Here is a 17,421-nt window from a genome sequence, read left to right on the forward strand (position 1 = left end):
ACGAATTCATTTCACATCTTTCCTTCCCCTTGAATGAATGGGTGGATTGGGCCCACTTTCCAATGTAAAGCGTAGAACTATGTCTTGAATTGTGTCTATCAGTTTTCATTCCAACATTTCTATATTCAAGGGAGATCTAATAAATGACAGACACCCACCAAATACTATATGAAGGTGGGTCAAACCAAGGTTTCAGTTCCCTTGACTAATTATTCAGCCACAATGTAAAAGTCTTCTATGGACTGACAGTAAAGAAATGTTTTTTGCAAATTCTCTTGGCTTGGGGGCAAACCTTAAGCAGGGAGACAAAAGTAATTTTAACACGCCAGATGCAGCCAATTCCATTTCACTGCTTCGCTACAGGAAGTCTCTTTTTCAACTGCATAGCACAGATGGGTCCTTGGCATAAAAAGGACAGCTTTTTAAAATGGATTTGGTCATGCCGCTTTGATATTTTTTGCCAAGTTGTTCCCTTGGTTTATGCCTTGTGCAAAGTAAAAAAATTAAATCTCTGTTGTTGCTTTTTTTAAAAAAAATAGTCTGCAGATGATCACTGAAAGTTCCCCTTACAGACTGAGGAACACAATTGTGTCACATCAATATTCAACGCTAGATCATGTGGAGCCCACATTTGCTTGTAACAGCCCCACTGATTTTAATGTGACTTGCTTTGAAATCATTGTGCATGGATTCTAGTCTTTAAACATAAACCCAGCAAATGAAATAGCCACCCCATCATTTTCATTCTGCTGCCAGAAGGCTTCTCCTTTGCTTTTGTGACAGATCCCATTTGGGACCGCACTTGAGGAATTCTCATGTGTTCCCAGACATTCACTTCCAGAGCTACAACCTTTTGGGGCTCAGATCTCGCTATTCGTCACACTATGGTGAAATAGCCTCTGCTACTATTTTTATTTCTTCTTATGTCATGCCAAATTGTGGGAAAGTATCTGATATCATTCTTGCTTTGGAATGCCAGCCTTCAGTGGAACCTGGGGTTCCCTTGGAACTACAGCTCATTTCCAGACTACAGAAATCAGTTCCCCTGGAGAATATACATGCTTTGGAAGATGGACTCTATGGCCCTGTACCCACTGAGGTCCTTGTCCATCCTTCGAATCGCCAGGAGTTTCCCAACTTGGATCTGGCAACCCTATCCCACATCTTCCACCAGTGGCCAGGGGTGTGTGTGTGTGTGTGTGTCCTGGTAACCCTATTCTTACTACTGAATATATGGAAGCTGCCATACACTGAGTCAGAAAATGAATCCTCCTCAGGGCTTTTTTTGTAGCAGGTTGCATTTAAGCCGGCTGAAGCTTAATCCAGCTAAGACGGAGGTCCTGTACCTGAGCCGAGGGGGACTAAGATCAGACATCCGTCTCCCCACCCTGGATGGTGCTCCTCTTGTGCCATCCCAGAAAGTGAGGAGTTTGGGTGTGACACTGGATGTCTCCCTTTCCATGGAGGCCCAGGTCACAGCAGTTGTGCGATCTGCATTTCATCATATTCGGCAGGTCAAACAGCTAGCGTCCCCCCATGACTTAGCTACAACGATCCATGCAATGGTTACTTCCAGATTGGACTACTGTAACTCGCTTTACACAGGCTTGCCCGAGGCTGATTCGGAAACTCCAACTGGTGCAAAATGCGACTGCATGGCTAGTAACTGGACTGCCTTTATGGGCAGGCAGTCAGCCAATGCTGTGCACATTGCACTGGTTACCAATTGAGTACTGAATCTGCTTCAAGTTTCGGTATTGACCTTTAAAGCCTTATGTGGCCTGGGACCGACATACTTGTGGGATCGCCTCTCCCCATACAAGCCCTGAAGACTGTTGCAATCGGCCAACCAATACCTTCTGGCCATCCCTGGCCCAAAGGACATCTGGCTTGCCTTGACCAGGGCCAGGGCTTTTTTGGTCCTGGCCCCGGCCTGGTGGAATCAGCTCCCTGTGGAGATCCGGGCCCTACTGGATTTACTTCTGTTTCGTAAGGCCTGCAAGACAGAGCTGTTTCGTCAGGCCTTCGGTTGAGGCAGGCGGACGTCCCTTCATTCTACTGCTTATACCATCTATTACCCTCCCCCACAATAGGCTATAAAATTACGAGTCGGAATATCTGTTTTATCTGAAATATGTGCCTGCCCGCCTATGTATATTTTTTGTAGTTGTATTTTATTGCTATATTATTGAGTTATTACTGTGTTTTAATTGTTTTATTATGACTGTGATCTGCCCTGAGCCTGTATGGGAAAGGGCGGACTATAAATCAACCAAATAAAAATAAATAAATAAACCACTTTGCATATTAGGCCACACCCCCTGATGTAGCCAATCCTCCTGGAGCTTACAGTAGGCCCTGTACTAAGAGCCCTGTTTGATGTAGTGGTTAAGTGTGCAGACTCTTATCTGGGAGAACCGGATTTGATTCCCCACTCCTCCACTTGCACCTGCTGAAATGGTCTTGGGTCAGCCACAGCTCTGGCAGAGGTTGTCCTTGAAAGGGCAGCTGCTGTGAGAGCCCTCTCCAGCCCCACCCACCTCACAGGGTGTCTGTTGTGGGGGAGGGAGATAAAGGAGATTGTGAGCCGCTCTGAGACTCTTCGGAGTGGAGGGCAGGATATAAATCCAATATCATCTTCTTCATCTTCTTCTGTAAACTCTTGGAGGATTCGCTACATCAGGAACAAGGTTGCCAGATCCAAGTTGGGAAACTCCTGGAGATTGGGAGGATGAAGCCTGGATAGGACATAGGTTTGGCTTAATATGCAAAGGGGTTCCTTCTACAAAAAAGCCCTGATCCTTCTCACCCAGTGACTTGACTGGGAAGAACATTTGCCAACCTGCCATCTCAGAATTTTTGAACCGGAAAGGTCAGAGCTTAGAACTCAAACCTTCTGATGCAAAGCATGTTCTCTATTGCTGAGCTACAGTCCCTTCTCTCCAAGGCTAGAGCAGCTACTTCTTTCTGTAATCTAGTAAAAGAAGTTCTCTATCAGAAAGCATCCCTGTCACAAGACCCTAATCCTAACCTACACAATGCAGGGAGAAGCTAACATGCTTGCCTAGCCATGATCTAATACTGAAGCTTGTACATCTGTTCTAGAGAGCTCTTAGCAAGGGGTTGAAATGTCTTCCTGAAAGGCCTTATTTCCTATACACCATGGTACTAAACCTGCTCTAGTCATAGGCAATTAGTCATGCATTAAAAGTCCTGTTCGATTTACATCCAAATATGCCTTCTGCCATTTGAACACAGACAGAAGGCTGCTTCCATGCACAAATCTTCCATCCTGGACTAGGTTGTCTGATCTGATCATTTTATTTTTGCCTTCTAGTGAGTGGAAATTATAAGGCTGTGTCTCATTACTCTTTTGGTAGAGCTAGGTACTATTTCATCCCAGCTTGGTATTAGATCTGGCGATTTTAGAAGCTGGCATTTAGTTAAGAAGTGCTTTTATAGAGCAAAAGCACTTTCCTACCACACCAGATGTGACATTTTTAAATGAATCAAGTCTGGTTTCCCCAGACCTAACTTCCTTTCCCTGCAATGGCAGACTCTAATCTGGAGAACTGTGTTTGATTCCACATTCCTCCTCCTCATGCAGCCATCTGGGTGACCTTGGGTCAGCCACAATTCTCTCAGAGCTCTCTCAGCCCCATCTACCTCACAGGGTATCTGTTGTGTGAAGAGGAAGGGAAGGAGATTGTAAGCCACCCCGAGACTCTTGAGTGAAAGGTGGGGTATAAATCCAATCTCATCGTCCTCCTCCTCCTGAATCAGGCAGACCAATATTGTTCTTTGAAGAGTTCCTGCTCCAACCAATGTGAGAAGACAATTATTTCCACATGGTCTGAACTATTTGTTCTTCTTTGTGACTTCCTTCTGGTTCTTTTGTTGTGTTGAGGCAACTGCATTACGACCTGCCAGGTGGTAGGGAGGACTTTGGGTAACATTTCTGTTCTTCAGAGGCATGGCCTTATGGGAAGTAGTTATGCCACTTGGTTGAGTATTGGATTCTGTATCTAGCTCTGAGGCAGCCATGTTGTAATCCGAGCAAACTGGGGCTTCTGAACAACATAGGTTGGGCTCTTCTAGGCCAGAGATAAAGGTGCTTGTTGAGGCAGAATGTGGCTCACTCTGGAAGAGGAGATGGTTGGATGAGGGTGCTTGTTCCGCAGAATGCTGGCTGTTAGTAGATGCCCCTGTAGTAGCTGGGTAATACCACGAGCTTAGAGGGGTGGCTGAGAAATGGGTGGAAGGACTTTCAGACTCTGGTTGCACCAATGACTTCTGGCTAAGAGAGATCACCACAGAGCTGTGTGGAGTAGTGACTTCCACAGCATTCTTGAATGTCTGTAGCACACGCTCATCCTTGTCCTTCTCTTTCTTCTGTCGTGACTCCTCCAGCCGTAGCTGACGTCTCTGGTGACGCATCATCTGGTTCCGTGTGTCCACCAGGCCTCTGTGAAGTAATAGTGAAGGAAAGGAGAGGGAGAAGATAAAATAGGAAGAGTTGAGCTGGAAGTTTTTATAGGACAAAATCATCTCCTCCTCCACACTATGGCATTGATATCTCAATAACAATTTGTGGGAGTATAGAGATGTGAAGATGGTTTCAGTGGATGTCAAAGCCAAGGGATGAAGAAGGGAAGGAGCACTTCCAGGTCAAAGACTACCCTCAGCTGTAAAAAATAAAACAAACAAAAAACCCTCTAAAACGTAGAGATTGCACATGATAGTGTGTCCCCCTTGCTGTAGGTACCTGCTTTCTGACTTCCATGAGATTTCTTTGTTTGCTGCTGTGCTTTGCTTATTGCTGTTCTCCAGGCATCACAACTGTCTAGCTGTGCAGTTCTGTTCTATATACCTTCATGTGGCAGGAACTGCATGTATTCAGTTGACTATTTTGTGCCATGCAGCAGAAGTGGCCTTAAGCTTTTTTTTGCATTCAGCATTTTGATTTCAAAATTAAAATGGACCCCATTCTCCCTGCTCTGGCTGTTTATACTAATGGTAGAGGTGAAGACTTGAGTTGGGGGAAATGGTGCTGTCTCTGCCATAGGCCATCTAGAAGCCTCTTTCTGCTGCTGCTTGACATGTCTGGGCTTGATCAAGGAACACATGGCAAAGTAACTGCAAGATGACAGTCAGGTGGTCAGAGGCCAAGTTTGACTCAGAAGAATCTGGAGCCATTGCTGCCTTCTGTTTATAGTGTAGCCGGATGATGTCATGTTCTCACATGCTCGCTGAACACATATGGCTTGAAATCAACCTTGAGGGAGCCTTCTCTCGGGCTAGCTGTAACAATAGCATGAACTCCCCTCCTCAACACATTCATGACTAACACTGCAAAAGAGATTGATCTACTGCAAACTGGGATTGCATCCCAGATTGCTGTTTTCTTGCTAAGAATGCAAGAGTCATTATTTGGAGACATGTCAAACTTTAATCTGTCTCTGTAAACATCTGACAGCAGCTAGCCAAGTGCCCAGAGAAGCACTTGAGCAAAGCATTTTGGAAATAATCATTCCCAGGGGTTGTTTTATCTGGGAATTTGAGGTCTTTGGCCTCTGCACATGGATGTTGATTTTCTAGCTATCATGTACCAGATCCTCACTCACAGAACCTAATCTTTTTTAAATAAGTGATTTGTGCTAACAGTTATTGTAATGAATACCCTAAACTAAGTAAGAATTGTATGAATAAGTAGTTTCTTCTGAACCTATGGCCAATTAGCAGATGTAAACCTCTGGATGTAACCCCAGAAGGACAACTGCAGACAACATGGGCCACACCATTGTGTCAGTTCCCTTAAGAGACTAATTCCATAATGCCTAAATGGAAAATGCTCCATCAATCAGATCACTTAACAGGAGTAAGCATCAATAATTGTTAACTCCAGTACTGCTATTACATTCAGTGGAAGAAGGAATTGAGCACAATACATTCTTAGATGTATATCTATGAATTTTTCTGCCCATCTGAAGACACTAGGTGTCAGTTACACCAATATGCATCTCCTATAGGCAAGATTGTTTGTACTTCCCTGTTGTGTGTACCATCTATGACAGACCTGGGTGAATGCTAGCACATAATGTGTGAGGCCCCATTATCCACGCGGACGTTAGAAGAGTCAACAGGCCTATTCTCTTTCCAGCATTGCCATATGATTGGGTATCTTAGCCCCTGGTTGGAATAACATGTTAACATTCAGAAACCATCCGAAGGTACTTCTACACCAGGAGTAGTCCCCATCCCCAGTATATATTTCTCAAAGCAGATTAGAAACAGTTGACGTAGAACACCTGGCACAATTTAACAGAGTGAGCCTCACAGCAGATGGCTGAACCCCAGAAAGTAAGGCTGCAAATCCTATGCACACTTTTCTGGTGAAAATGGAACTTCTGAGTAGACTTGCATAGGACTGTGGTGTTAATGGACAGAGGAAGTGATGAGACAGCAGATGGAGCTTTACCAGAAAGCTGTGTGGATGTTGCAGCAACTCTTGGCGTTGAGCAAAGAATCTCCCAAAGGAATATGCTTTGCTAGGGTCCTCCCTCTACTTATCCAGAGGGAGATAGCTGAATGGGGCCTTCATTTCCCTGTGAATGCTGTGGCCTAAATAGCCATGTGCAGCAGAAGGAGGTCACCTATTGGAGTTCCATGCAGTGTCTTCTGATGTGCTGGGCTGGTGAATGAGCTTCTCTTGCCAAATGAACAGTCCAAAACTCCTTTCCTTTGGACACTGAAAGACCTCAGCTGCCAGTGGAGGACCTTCTCTGTCCTTTCTGTGACAGGTGCTTCCCTGAGGTTCAGCCTTTCCTGACTGGATCTGGGATGCCAGGCAGCATTTTTTGCACTGATAAGGTCTTTTTACATGGAAATGTAATCAGTAGCTGCTGCTGGACCTGCCGCCCAGTAATTCTGAGGCTCATTTCTTTTTTTGGCTGCTGTCTTGCAAATTAGCAAGTCGCTTTCTTTCAATTATCCAGTGTGGCATTTCAAGCCTTCCAAGATGTGTTGACAGAACAATCAGCTTGCTAGTGATTGTCAGATGAACTGTGCCATGCATCTCATCTGACTGGCTGCTTTTTGCTTGGATGGGTCTGCCAAGCAGTCCTTCCCTTTCGTACTTTTTGTAAAAAAGGAGCCATGTACAGAATCTTGCTTACCAATAGGTTTTGCTGCTGCTGCATAACACTTGTTCTCAGCCAGGTGCCAGGTGCTGTACAGAACAAAAGCAACGGAGCCCCTGCACTGAAGGGTTCCTAATTCACAAGCAGAGTGGGACTAGAAAATCGCCCTGAAAAAGGGACCCACCCCAGCACCCCCACCCTCCAAGGAGGGAGAGGAGGCAGCCTGCCTGCTGAGTTGTGCAACCCTTTCTAAGTCCTGCTTGGGTCTTGGGTGGACTTGGAGCCTCCCCCTTTAGGCTTGCCAATCTCCAGGTGGGGCCTGGAAATTTCCTGGAATGACAACAGTGCTCAGTTCCCCTGGAGAAAGTGGTTACTTGGGAAGGTGGACTCCAATGCCATCGTACTCTGCTAGGGTTGCCAAACCCCAGGTGAGATGCAGGGGATTCCCCAATTTGGAGGCCCTCCCCCCACTTCAGGGTCATAAGAAAGCAGGGGGGAGGGGAATGTCTGCTAGGCACTCCATTATTCCCTATGGAGACCGATTCCCATAGGGTATAATGGAGACTTGATCTGAACGTATCTGGGGCTCTGGGGAGGCTGTTATTTGAGGTAGAGGCACCAAATTTTCAGTATAGCACCCAGTGCCTCTCATCAAAATACCCTCCAAGTTCCAAAAGAATTGAACCAGAGGGTCCAATGCTATGAGCCCCCAAAGAAGATGCCCCTATCCTTCATTATTTCCAATGGAGGGAAGGCATTTAAAAGGTGTGTGGTCCCTTTAAATGTGACAGCCAGAACTCCCTTTGGAGTTCAATTATGCTTGACACACCCTTGCTCCTGACATCACCCCCAAAGTCCCCAGATATTTCTTGAACTGGACTTGGAAACCTTATACTCTGCTGAGGTACCTCCCTATGCCAAACCTCTCCCCCCCCTAGGCTCCACTCCCAAATCTCCAGGAATTTCTCTACATAAACCTGGCAAACCGATCCCTTTTGCAAGCTTTGGATGCTGCCCCTGAGATCCACAGGTCTTCAGCAGGCTCGATGCTGCCTTCCCAGGGCTGCTTGGTTCTCCTCTAGGCACTGCAGGCCTCGGGCAGGGCAGGCGCTATCTCCCATGACATTGTCTGGAGATGGGATGGGTGGAGTTGTCAAATCCAGACTGGCACACTCCTGAAGATTTGGAAATGGAGGACCTCAATGGGGTACTGTGCCACAGAGTCCACCCTCCAAGGCATCCATTTTCTCCAGGGGAACTGATCTCTGTAGTCTGGAGATGAGCTGTAATTCTAGGGGACCCCAGGTCCCACCTGGAGGCTGGCCACTTTTGGTTTCTGAAAGTATATAAGCATTATCTATCTGGCACATTTTTATCCTGCCCTTACTTCAAGGAGCTCAGGACAACATATATAATTCTCCTTTTTTCAGTTTATCCTAACAACAGCTCTGTGGGATAGGTTACATACAGTCTCCCGAAGGTTTCAGAGCAGAGTGGGAATTTGAATTCAGTGGTGCATTCACACTACACTAAATAATGTGTTTGACATCTGGATTTTATAAGAATAGCAAAAATCTGGATGTAAAACACATTATCTAGTGTAGTGTGAATGTACCACAGTTCTCTCAGATTCTAGGCTAGCACTCTAATAAATACACTTCTCTGGTCTCTAGCAGCAATCAGTTTTACATTTAATTCCATTCCATTCCATTCCTGTCTGTCTGTCTATCCTACAGAGACCAGCTAAAGACTTGTGGTGAGGAGCACTTTTTTGACTGGATCTCTACTCTTGAACACAGGGGGTTTTTTTTCTTGAAAAAGATGCTGTAATGCTCAAGAGGGAAGTGGAGGAGAAACACATGGACTTTAAAACTTTTTTTGAGAATTTTGTTGCCATGAAGAGGCTCTGGAGCGCCATTCCCTTGCATTCCTTCAGGGAACCTGCAAAACCAAGAGTTAAGATCTTCAGAAGAAATACATGGGACAGTCCACCCGGGTTGGCTTTGTTCTCTGAAAGAAAGAGGCCAGTGGAGCTGTAGCCTCTTTCATAATTGTAGGAATGACTGAGCCATGACAAAGCATTTTCCATTGTGCCCTTGATTCTTAGCAAAGGTTGTATAGCCTTCAGAAGGCAATCTACAAATCTTGGGAGGAACTTATTTGGAGATGGAATTTTAAGCAGTCCCATTTTCCCTATATGCAAAAAATTCTGACAGTCAACAGATTGATGGGATGAACTAATAAAATCCCAAATCTCAGATTTCTCCCCCAGTATCTTAAAGAAAGTGGTGGTACACAACACATTGGAATCCGATCTAACATTATGGAATTGGCTGATGATCATCAGACACGAGGGTTTCTGAGATCTGTGTATTGTATGCCTAGATTATTCTGGCGGAATTCAGAATTCATGCAGTAGATATCTTGCTGAGGCCAGCCCAGGACTTTATAGCTTCTTTGATTGCCTTGAGTCTCTCTTAAACAACACATAAAAGAGGCTACTCCTTCCATCTTTCATACTGAGCCTTCGGACAGTCTGATTTCAGGGTTGGAGATTCAGCCTGAACCACAGACTGACCACTACCTAGTCAAGGCAAGGTTACTCATAACCTCAACACCCTACAAGAAAGGGAGACTCATTTAAAATGGTCTACCCACATAAACTCATGGATTCCAGAATGCTCTGGCAGATTTCAAATACATGCTGTGCTGCTGTGGGAGCTTGGAATATGAAGCTCTTTGAAATCAACAAGGTTGCCCCTTATCAACCTCTTCTGTACTTGGAGCAGGGTTCAGCTCCCTGGCTTACCACCCTGCTGGGCAACCTGAAGAGAGCAGGGAGAATTCTTGAACACTGCCAGTGGAAAACTTGCACTGAAAACTTGCAAGTGTGTGTATATATATATAATTTTTTTTTTGCCACTGTGTGACACAGAGTGTTGGACTGGATGGGCCATTGGCCTGATCCAACATGGCTTCTCTTACGTTCTTATGTTACCTTAACTTGATTGATCTGACCTCCTGGCGCTATGCCACGGTAATAGTGAAACTAGACTACTGTAATGCACTCTATATTGGTCTCCCATCACAGTCAACTTGGAAACTCCAGTTGATTCAAATGCTGCAGCTTGGTTATTATCAGGAGCTAGCTTGAGCATTCATATTACCCTCATTCTGCAGTTATTCCATTGGCTGACCATCAGTTACTGGGTTCAGATACTGACAATCACAAAAAAGCCCTTAATGGGCCTTTTATGCATGGGTGTTTTCCCTCACTTTCACCATGCATGTCTGCCAGGTTTTCTTGGTCATTCTGCATTGATTTTCCACCCTTCAGCACTCAGTTTGATTTCTGGTCACAGATTTTCTGGGTTTTCTGAAAGTGCTTTTGTGCTGATTTCCCCCTTGTTTTGCTTCCAAGCTGAAGGTAATTCAAAAGTTACAGATTCCCTCGGATTCACCCCCCCCCCCGGGTGCAGTTTTTCTGCCTCTTGAAGATCACCCCCCTGCCACATCGTGGTTGTTCTGCCCACCCTGAACCTTCCACCATCCTCCCCTCTTCATTAGTGTACAAGTTCCATTTCCCTCTCATTTTTATTTTTTGGCAAATGCCATGAGTCTAGCGATATGAGACTATCACTAGCCTCAGATCACTGAAATTAAAAAATTTATACAACACTTGCCAAGATCACAACCAAAACCTGAACCAGGAGGATTTAACTGGAAACTTGCTGGACTTTATTGCGCAGCTGTGATAGGACAATCTCAAGCCCCAGGACCCTGTGTGTTTGCCTTGTGATATGACAATAGCATAATTTTCTTTTTAAAACTTTTGGATGCCATCCCCACATGCCACAAGTGATGTTCCACCCTGATTTTAAAAAGTATGTTTTTAAAATTGTAGCTGCAGAATAAAAACACAGGAGGAAAAAGAATAGTGCGTAAGGATAGGTACAGAATCTGAAGTCTATTAAAGGCTTACTGCTCTGAAAATCTGCAGCAAGATGTGTGTGTATAATGGGCCATGGCCTTGGACCCTCATATCTACAAGACTACCTGTTCACCTATGTCCTACCATGACAACTTTGTTGTCACCTGAGCAGGGTCTTCTGCAGAAGTCACCCTGCAGTTGGGCAAAATCAACAGCTGGAATAGGATTATAGAACTGGAAAACAATGCAAACAAAACAAATCCAGAAAGTGGGTTCCAGAGGTGTGTGTGTGTATGGAATCTATCTTGAGATAGACAGACTATAATTGAAGTAAGCAAGTAAATAAGCAAATATTCAAAAAGTACAATAAAGCAGCCTATAGCCCAGTGACTGCAATTCAACTACCCAGAGCCCTGTTCATCTTTAAATTACTGATGGATGATGATCCAATACAAGTCATCATTTCTTCTGTTCTCTGCCACTCTTGCTACATCAAAGCAGAGCTGTTTCATCATACAGAGCAGTTCCTTTGGAAATGAACTGACCTGCATTTGCAACACAACTAATCCCCTTTTTGAGTTAGTTGGCTGCTTGCAAAACAGCTGAGCAAGGGAAGACCCTGTGCTCAGAGCTCTTTACCAAATCTGTCATTCATCATTTGCAGAAGTGTCTTTCAAAAGAGCAAAACACCCCCACTCATCAGTTTAGAAAGCACTGAAATGACCTCAGTCACTCTTGTGATATCTATCTTTACATACGATGACAATTCCAGATAAGTAGCTGCACTGGAGTTCAACGGCACCTTAACGAACAGCAATCTGTACTCCAGCCTAAATTTTCAGCCTTCATTTGGGCTAATCTCTTGGCACACAGATGAATTTTTCATCCATCTGATGAAGTGAACTCTGGGTTGTGAAAGCTAATGCTGGATTAAGCATTGTTGCTGCTGGAATTACTCCTGTTTCGTCTTATGTGTCTTCACGCAAAAAATGACAACAAAAATTAAAAGACGTCCATAAAATGGCATAAGCATGGATAAGGACATTGTGTCTTACTAGTACCATCAAAGGAAGCCTCATAGAGGTCCATGGGACTGACACAGTCGCTTTCCAGGCAACAGCACAGCCATGCTAGCGACAGATGAACTACTAGGAGGAAAGTATTATGTTTTCTCTAGGTAAAAAAAGTTGAGTGCTAAAACACAACATTGAGGGAAGATGTACCAGCAGTGCAACAAAGAAGAAGCACATGTGTACTCGTGGCACACATGAGAAACAAATGCACCTTCCTTGCACACAAGGGAGACAAATTCATGACTTTGTTGTAGAAAGGAAAGTGCCCTTTTGTCTTCCTGTTTTGGATTTACAGCAGCCAGTAGGTATTGCAGGATATTTTATTGTCTGAATTCAAGACCACTGATCAGCAAATGGCATCTTGTCCTCCAGGCTTCCTCCCACCCCCGACCACAGTGCATGATTCTGAGCTTCCTGCCAGCACTTATCCTTGCATCTTTCACCAGCTGATCTGACTTCTGGGTCTGATTAAGGCTCTTCCTCTTTATTCTCCTCCTCCTTCTTAGGCTTCTGTTCTGGCACCTCAATTTTAAATTTACTGATTTGAAAGATGAAGGGGGGGAAAAAAACAATGAGGATTGCTCTTTGTTGTTGTTGTTTTTAAGAATCACTTTTCTAAATTACTCTCCCCTTTCCACCAAATGACATATTAAAGACCACCTGAAACAAACTAACCCCTGAGCACAGGATAGCTAAGGGGAGAGTGCTTGGTTTCAAGTTACCTTTTAGCCCAGATTGCCTTTTTCCATGTAACAACCGCAGTCTTCCTTGAGGGTCTCCTATCCCAGCACCATAGCCAACCCTGCTTAGCTCCCAAACCCTGATGGGCTCAGACCAAATTGGGCTAATCAGGCTGCTACACTGTTGTAAGCACCTGATCCAATCCATGGTGCTTTACTTCAAAGGATTAATGGTGCTCATGACAATGGATGCACTTAACTAACTTGCCACAAGCTGGTAACCAACACATGCTGGTCATGTGAAGAGCAGTCTGAACAACAAGACCAGGACTCTACAGTACGGTTGCCAAGTCCCTCTGCCACTGTGGTGGGAGACTTGTTCCTCGTGTATGCTTTGCACGCACAGTGCAATGATGTCACCCAGACATCATCGCACCAGGGACATTGCATTAGGGACGCCCTAGGACTCGTGATAAAACTCTATGGTAGCATAGAGTTTTACTGCAATTCCTAGAGTGTCACATAATAAATGCTCTAGGATTCACGGTAAAATGATGGTACCACGGAGCTTTTAGTGTGAGTCCTAGAGCGTCCCCAGAAGGATGATGTCACTTCTGGTACTCCAATGGAGCTCTTCAGGGGCGGGAATCCCCCTGGCAGCCTGCTCCCTGCTGGCAGGTTGGGGTCCTCCCAGGTGGAGGAATCCTCTGCCCTCGGCGGGAGCTTAGCACCCCTACTCAACAGGCAGTATCCTATCACTCCATGTGTGGAAAGTGTAATTTCCCCCAGATTCCTCTTCATTGTTGCAGCTCTTTCTGACCCATGCAAAGATCAGTCTCAGGGCTGCAGGACCCATGTCCCAGAGCTGGGCAGCATGGTGCAGTGGTTAGAGCACTGGACTAGGATCTGGATGGAGTCCTCAGTCTGCCAAGTAAGTTTGCTGGGTATCCTGAGACTCTCTCAGTCTAACTTCATTAATTTCTTTTGGGATTTTTATCCTGCCGTATCCTGCAAGTGGGTTCAGGGCAGCTTACATGATATCATAAAACAATTTATAAATTTAGAATTATATTAAGTTCTAACATAACTAAAATTTAAAATAACCAGTTTAAAATACCTTAGCAGCAGTGAGTGATTTCAGTCAAATACACAGAAACTCATGCCAGAAAATAAGCAGCACCCAAGATATAAATAGCACTGTGCGGTGTTGTCATGATCCTAGGCCTAGTAAGGTCTACAGGTTCCAGGGAAGTCTGTGCTAGAGTAGCTATAGGACCTACATTTCCCAATATCCCTTCTGTCCCTCTGATTGGGTTGGCAGCAGTTTTGGAGGGAAAATTTGTCCAGTGAAGACCAGATGGGTGGAACTTGGAAAGAAGGAAGAGAGGCTGCAGTCAGGAGAGTTCTCTCTGAAAAGGCTGGGCTGGAGGAAGGCTGCAGTTATGAGTTTTCTTATCCAAACAGTGGTGAGTCAGTTGAAATTAGAGGAAAGGGATGTAAAGTTAGTTGAGTTAGGGCTTTTTATTTTGCTTTGTAACACCTACTGTTTCCATGTTTACTGTTGCACTATAAGTTACAAGCCACTTGTTTGTTCTTGAGCACTTACAATGAACTTGTTGTTATATTGCCTGTGTCTGTAAACCTCTTCAGTCACAGATAAAAGTGCTTGCTGAGAAGGAAGACAGGGGCTGAGTGGGTGCTCTGGGCCCTCCCAGATAGACCCTTACCAGAGAGGTGGCAGCAGGTAGAAGGTCCTCCCTGGTCCTCTGCTTGTGACAGGTGCTTAAAGCAGGAGAGGCTGATGTTATCTGACATCTGCCACCTCAGCCAAAGGGGAGGCTGATGTTATTTGACATCTGTCACCTCAGCCAAAAGCCTGGCGGACCAGCTCTGATTTGCAGGCCCTGCGGAATTGTACAAGATCTTGCAGGGCCCTGATCTCAATTGGGAGCATGTTCCACCAGGATGGGGCAGGGTCAAGGCAAGATGGACATCTTTCAGTCTGGGAACTGCTAAATGGTGCTAGTCTGAAGAGTGCAAAGCTTCTGGCGCACATATGGGGAGAGATGGGTCCTGCAGGTATGTTGGTCCCTGGCTGCATAGGGCCTTAGGGTTGCCAAGTCCCCCATGGCCTCTGGCTGCTCTAGCAATTTGGGAGGTAAAAACTCAATGGTACCTATTGTACCATAGAGTTTTCCCTCCCAAATTGCTAAAGTGTCCGGGAAGACCATAGAGCAGCCAGTGCGCGGTGGCATGATGACATCACTTCTGGGTGACGTCATTGTGCTGGCGATGTTGGGGGAGGTTCCCCCCGCCGGCCCAATGTGGGATGGCAGGTTGGGAACCTCCAAGGTGGGGAGAACCTCCAAGGTGGGAGAAACCCTGCCCGGCCCAGGGGCTTGGCAGCCCTATAGGGTTTTGAAGGTCAGTACTATAACCTTAAATCTGACTCTGTATTCAATTGGCAACCAATGCAACTGGACGCTACAACTTGCCTCACTGTGCTGTTGTGAGGATAAAGTGGAGAGGAGAATCATGTCATCTGCTGCAGGTTCCTGTTGGGTAGACAGGGGGGTAGAAATGAAGTAAACAAATAAATACACCAGACATGTGGGCTGGTGGCAGTGAAGTGAGTGAGATGAGGGGCTGAAACAGCTCCTTCTTTCTTTTCCAGAAGCACAGAGGGGAATAGGTGGTTCCACCCTTTTGTCCTCCCTCCTTGCTGCAGTCTGCTGACCCTCTCAGCTTGTCCTCTCCATGAATGCTGAGACTCCAAGAATTGTCTTTCTGGGGTCAGAAAGAGCTGCAGTAGTACATAGAAACAATGGAAAACTCCATGCACCTTCTGCATGTGGACAGCTGGATACTGCCCAACATATAAACTATATGTGTGAACTCTCTAGGCCAGGGTACTATAAACTTTTAGGGCTTTGGGTAGGAAAATTTTCGATCTCCCTCTGTCATCCCTCCTCCCCTTTAATGAACTTTCAACTGTTCTTAGTATTCCAAGAGCATGCTCAGACCTCATGATTGGGTGGTGGTGGGGTGTCTTTTGATTTACAAACAGACATTTTTCTGAGTGCCCAGGGAGTTCCCTGAGGTGAGCCCATCCATGACAGCCTCTCATCCTTTAACTTTGCTATGTAAAGGGAACAAACTTAGTTCCCATGAATCATAGGCAGGAGGAGGCACTGGAAATAGATGATTGTGAAATCCTGCCCAATCTCCCCCGTCCGGATACTAGAAGCTCTTAGGGGCTTGGGGTGACTAATTTTCCTAACTCTTCCTTTAACTGATTCTCTAGAGCTCTCAAATTCTGTACCTAATGAAGTATTCTCAATCCTCATCAGGGTATTATAGAGTTTTTAATTATTTCTTTTGGTTAATTTGCAAAGCAGTATTTCTCCTCCTTATGCCCAGGCAGTCCCTGAAATACACAGAAGCCTCTCCTCTGTCTGGGGGTGGACCGGTTATGTTGCTTTTGTCAATTAGAACCTCTCCTTTTACTATTAAATATAGTAAATAATCACATTCTGGAGAGAGAAATGCAAAGATCTAGCCTGGTTCAAAAGGTTTACTGGAGTTGGTACTTGCCACTTGCTTATTTAAACATGGAAAAGTACAACAAAGAGAGAGAGCAGAATAATGGGATGTGGTTTTGTGGTGTTTTTTTGCTCACCTGTAGTCTACTTGCCCTGTCTTGCCGCTGTCCAGCTTGCGTATCAGTTCACTAACCTGTATTCGGTCCAGAGGGATGTTGGATTGCTTGGGAAACAAGAAGAACATTCTGTTACATTCCATTAGGAAATGATGATGAAGTATTTCCCCAGCTATTTGGAGGCTACAGGGTGAGAGTGCCTGCCTGTCTGCTCTTCCTTACCCTATATCTGTGAAAGACACTTTGCAGCAGAGGAAATACACTTTGTAGCAGGTCAGCTCAAACTGACCCACCTGACACAATTCTGCTTCCTTTAGCGTGGCTTATATACACACATCAAACATGTCCTGTGATGCAAGGCAGGGAGCCTGCCCATATTTGCCTTTCTCACTGCTTCCTAGGCTGTCCCAGTTACTTCCTATCAATGTCCATGATTTGCTTGGAATGTCAGGTGTTGCAAGTTAGCAGCTCTGGTTTCAGCACCCATCTGTGCCACTGCCAATCCCATTTCAAGACTTCCACCAATAAACTTCTAGCATCTCCTTATTCATTTAAACTTAGATCCTGCCTATTCCCATGTGACCAAAGTGATATCCAGCCATAAAATCACAACCTTTACCAGGGAGGCATATGGGGTGTTGTCCCTGTAGATTCTCTTGAGACTTCTTAGGCTTGTTCCACCTTTGTAACATGGCTGCCATGAAGACTTTGAATCAGACCACTCCTGGAAGTCCTCACTGGGAACTTAATTACCAAACATGTGTGGGTTCAATTTGGATTGGGGCCATGATGCAAAAGGTAATTTGGGGAAACTGCTGAACCCTGTGGCATATGTGCTATAGAGTTCTACTTTCCCTCCCACTCATTTTAAACAACTGTGTAAGGCTGTCTGGACACCTGGAAGAAGATATTATTAGTATGTTGATAGCACACTGCTCTA

At 45.2% G+C, this 17,421-nt stretch overlaps 1 protein-coding gene across 1 annotated transcript in view; it reads right to left on the reverse strand.

Moving 5' to 3' along the window:
* Window positions 1-12,552: 12,552 nt before the first annotated feature.
* LRRC74A (leucine rich repeat containing 74A) overlaps window positions 12,553-17,421 on the reverse strand; it is a 32,410-nt gene continuing 27,541 nt past the window's right edge. Inside the window, exons 13-14 of the mRNA XM_060262228.1 lie at window positions 16,503-16,588; window positions 12,553-12,681 (exon numbers count right to left, since the gene is read on the reverse strand). Coding sequence (XP_060118211.1) covers window positions 12,612-12,681; window positions 16,503-16,588 — 156 coding nt within the window. The 3' untranslated portion in view covers window positions 12,553-12,611. The remainder of the gene's footprint in view (window positions 12,682-16,502; window positions 16,589-17,421) is intronic.

The sequence above is a fragment of the Heteronotia binoei genome, chromosome 21 (genome assembly GCF_032191835.1).
Source record: "Heteronotia binoei isolate CCM8104 ecotype False Entrance Well chromosome 21, APGP_CSIRO_Hbin_v1, whole genome shotgun sequence".
NCBI lineage: Eukaryota > Metazoa > Chordata > Lepidosauria > Squamata > Gekkonidae > Heteronotia > Heteronotia binoei.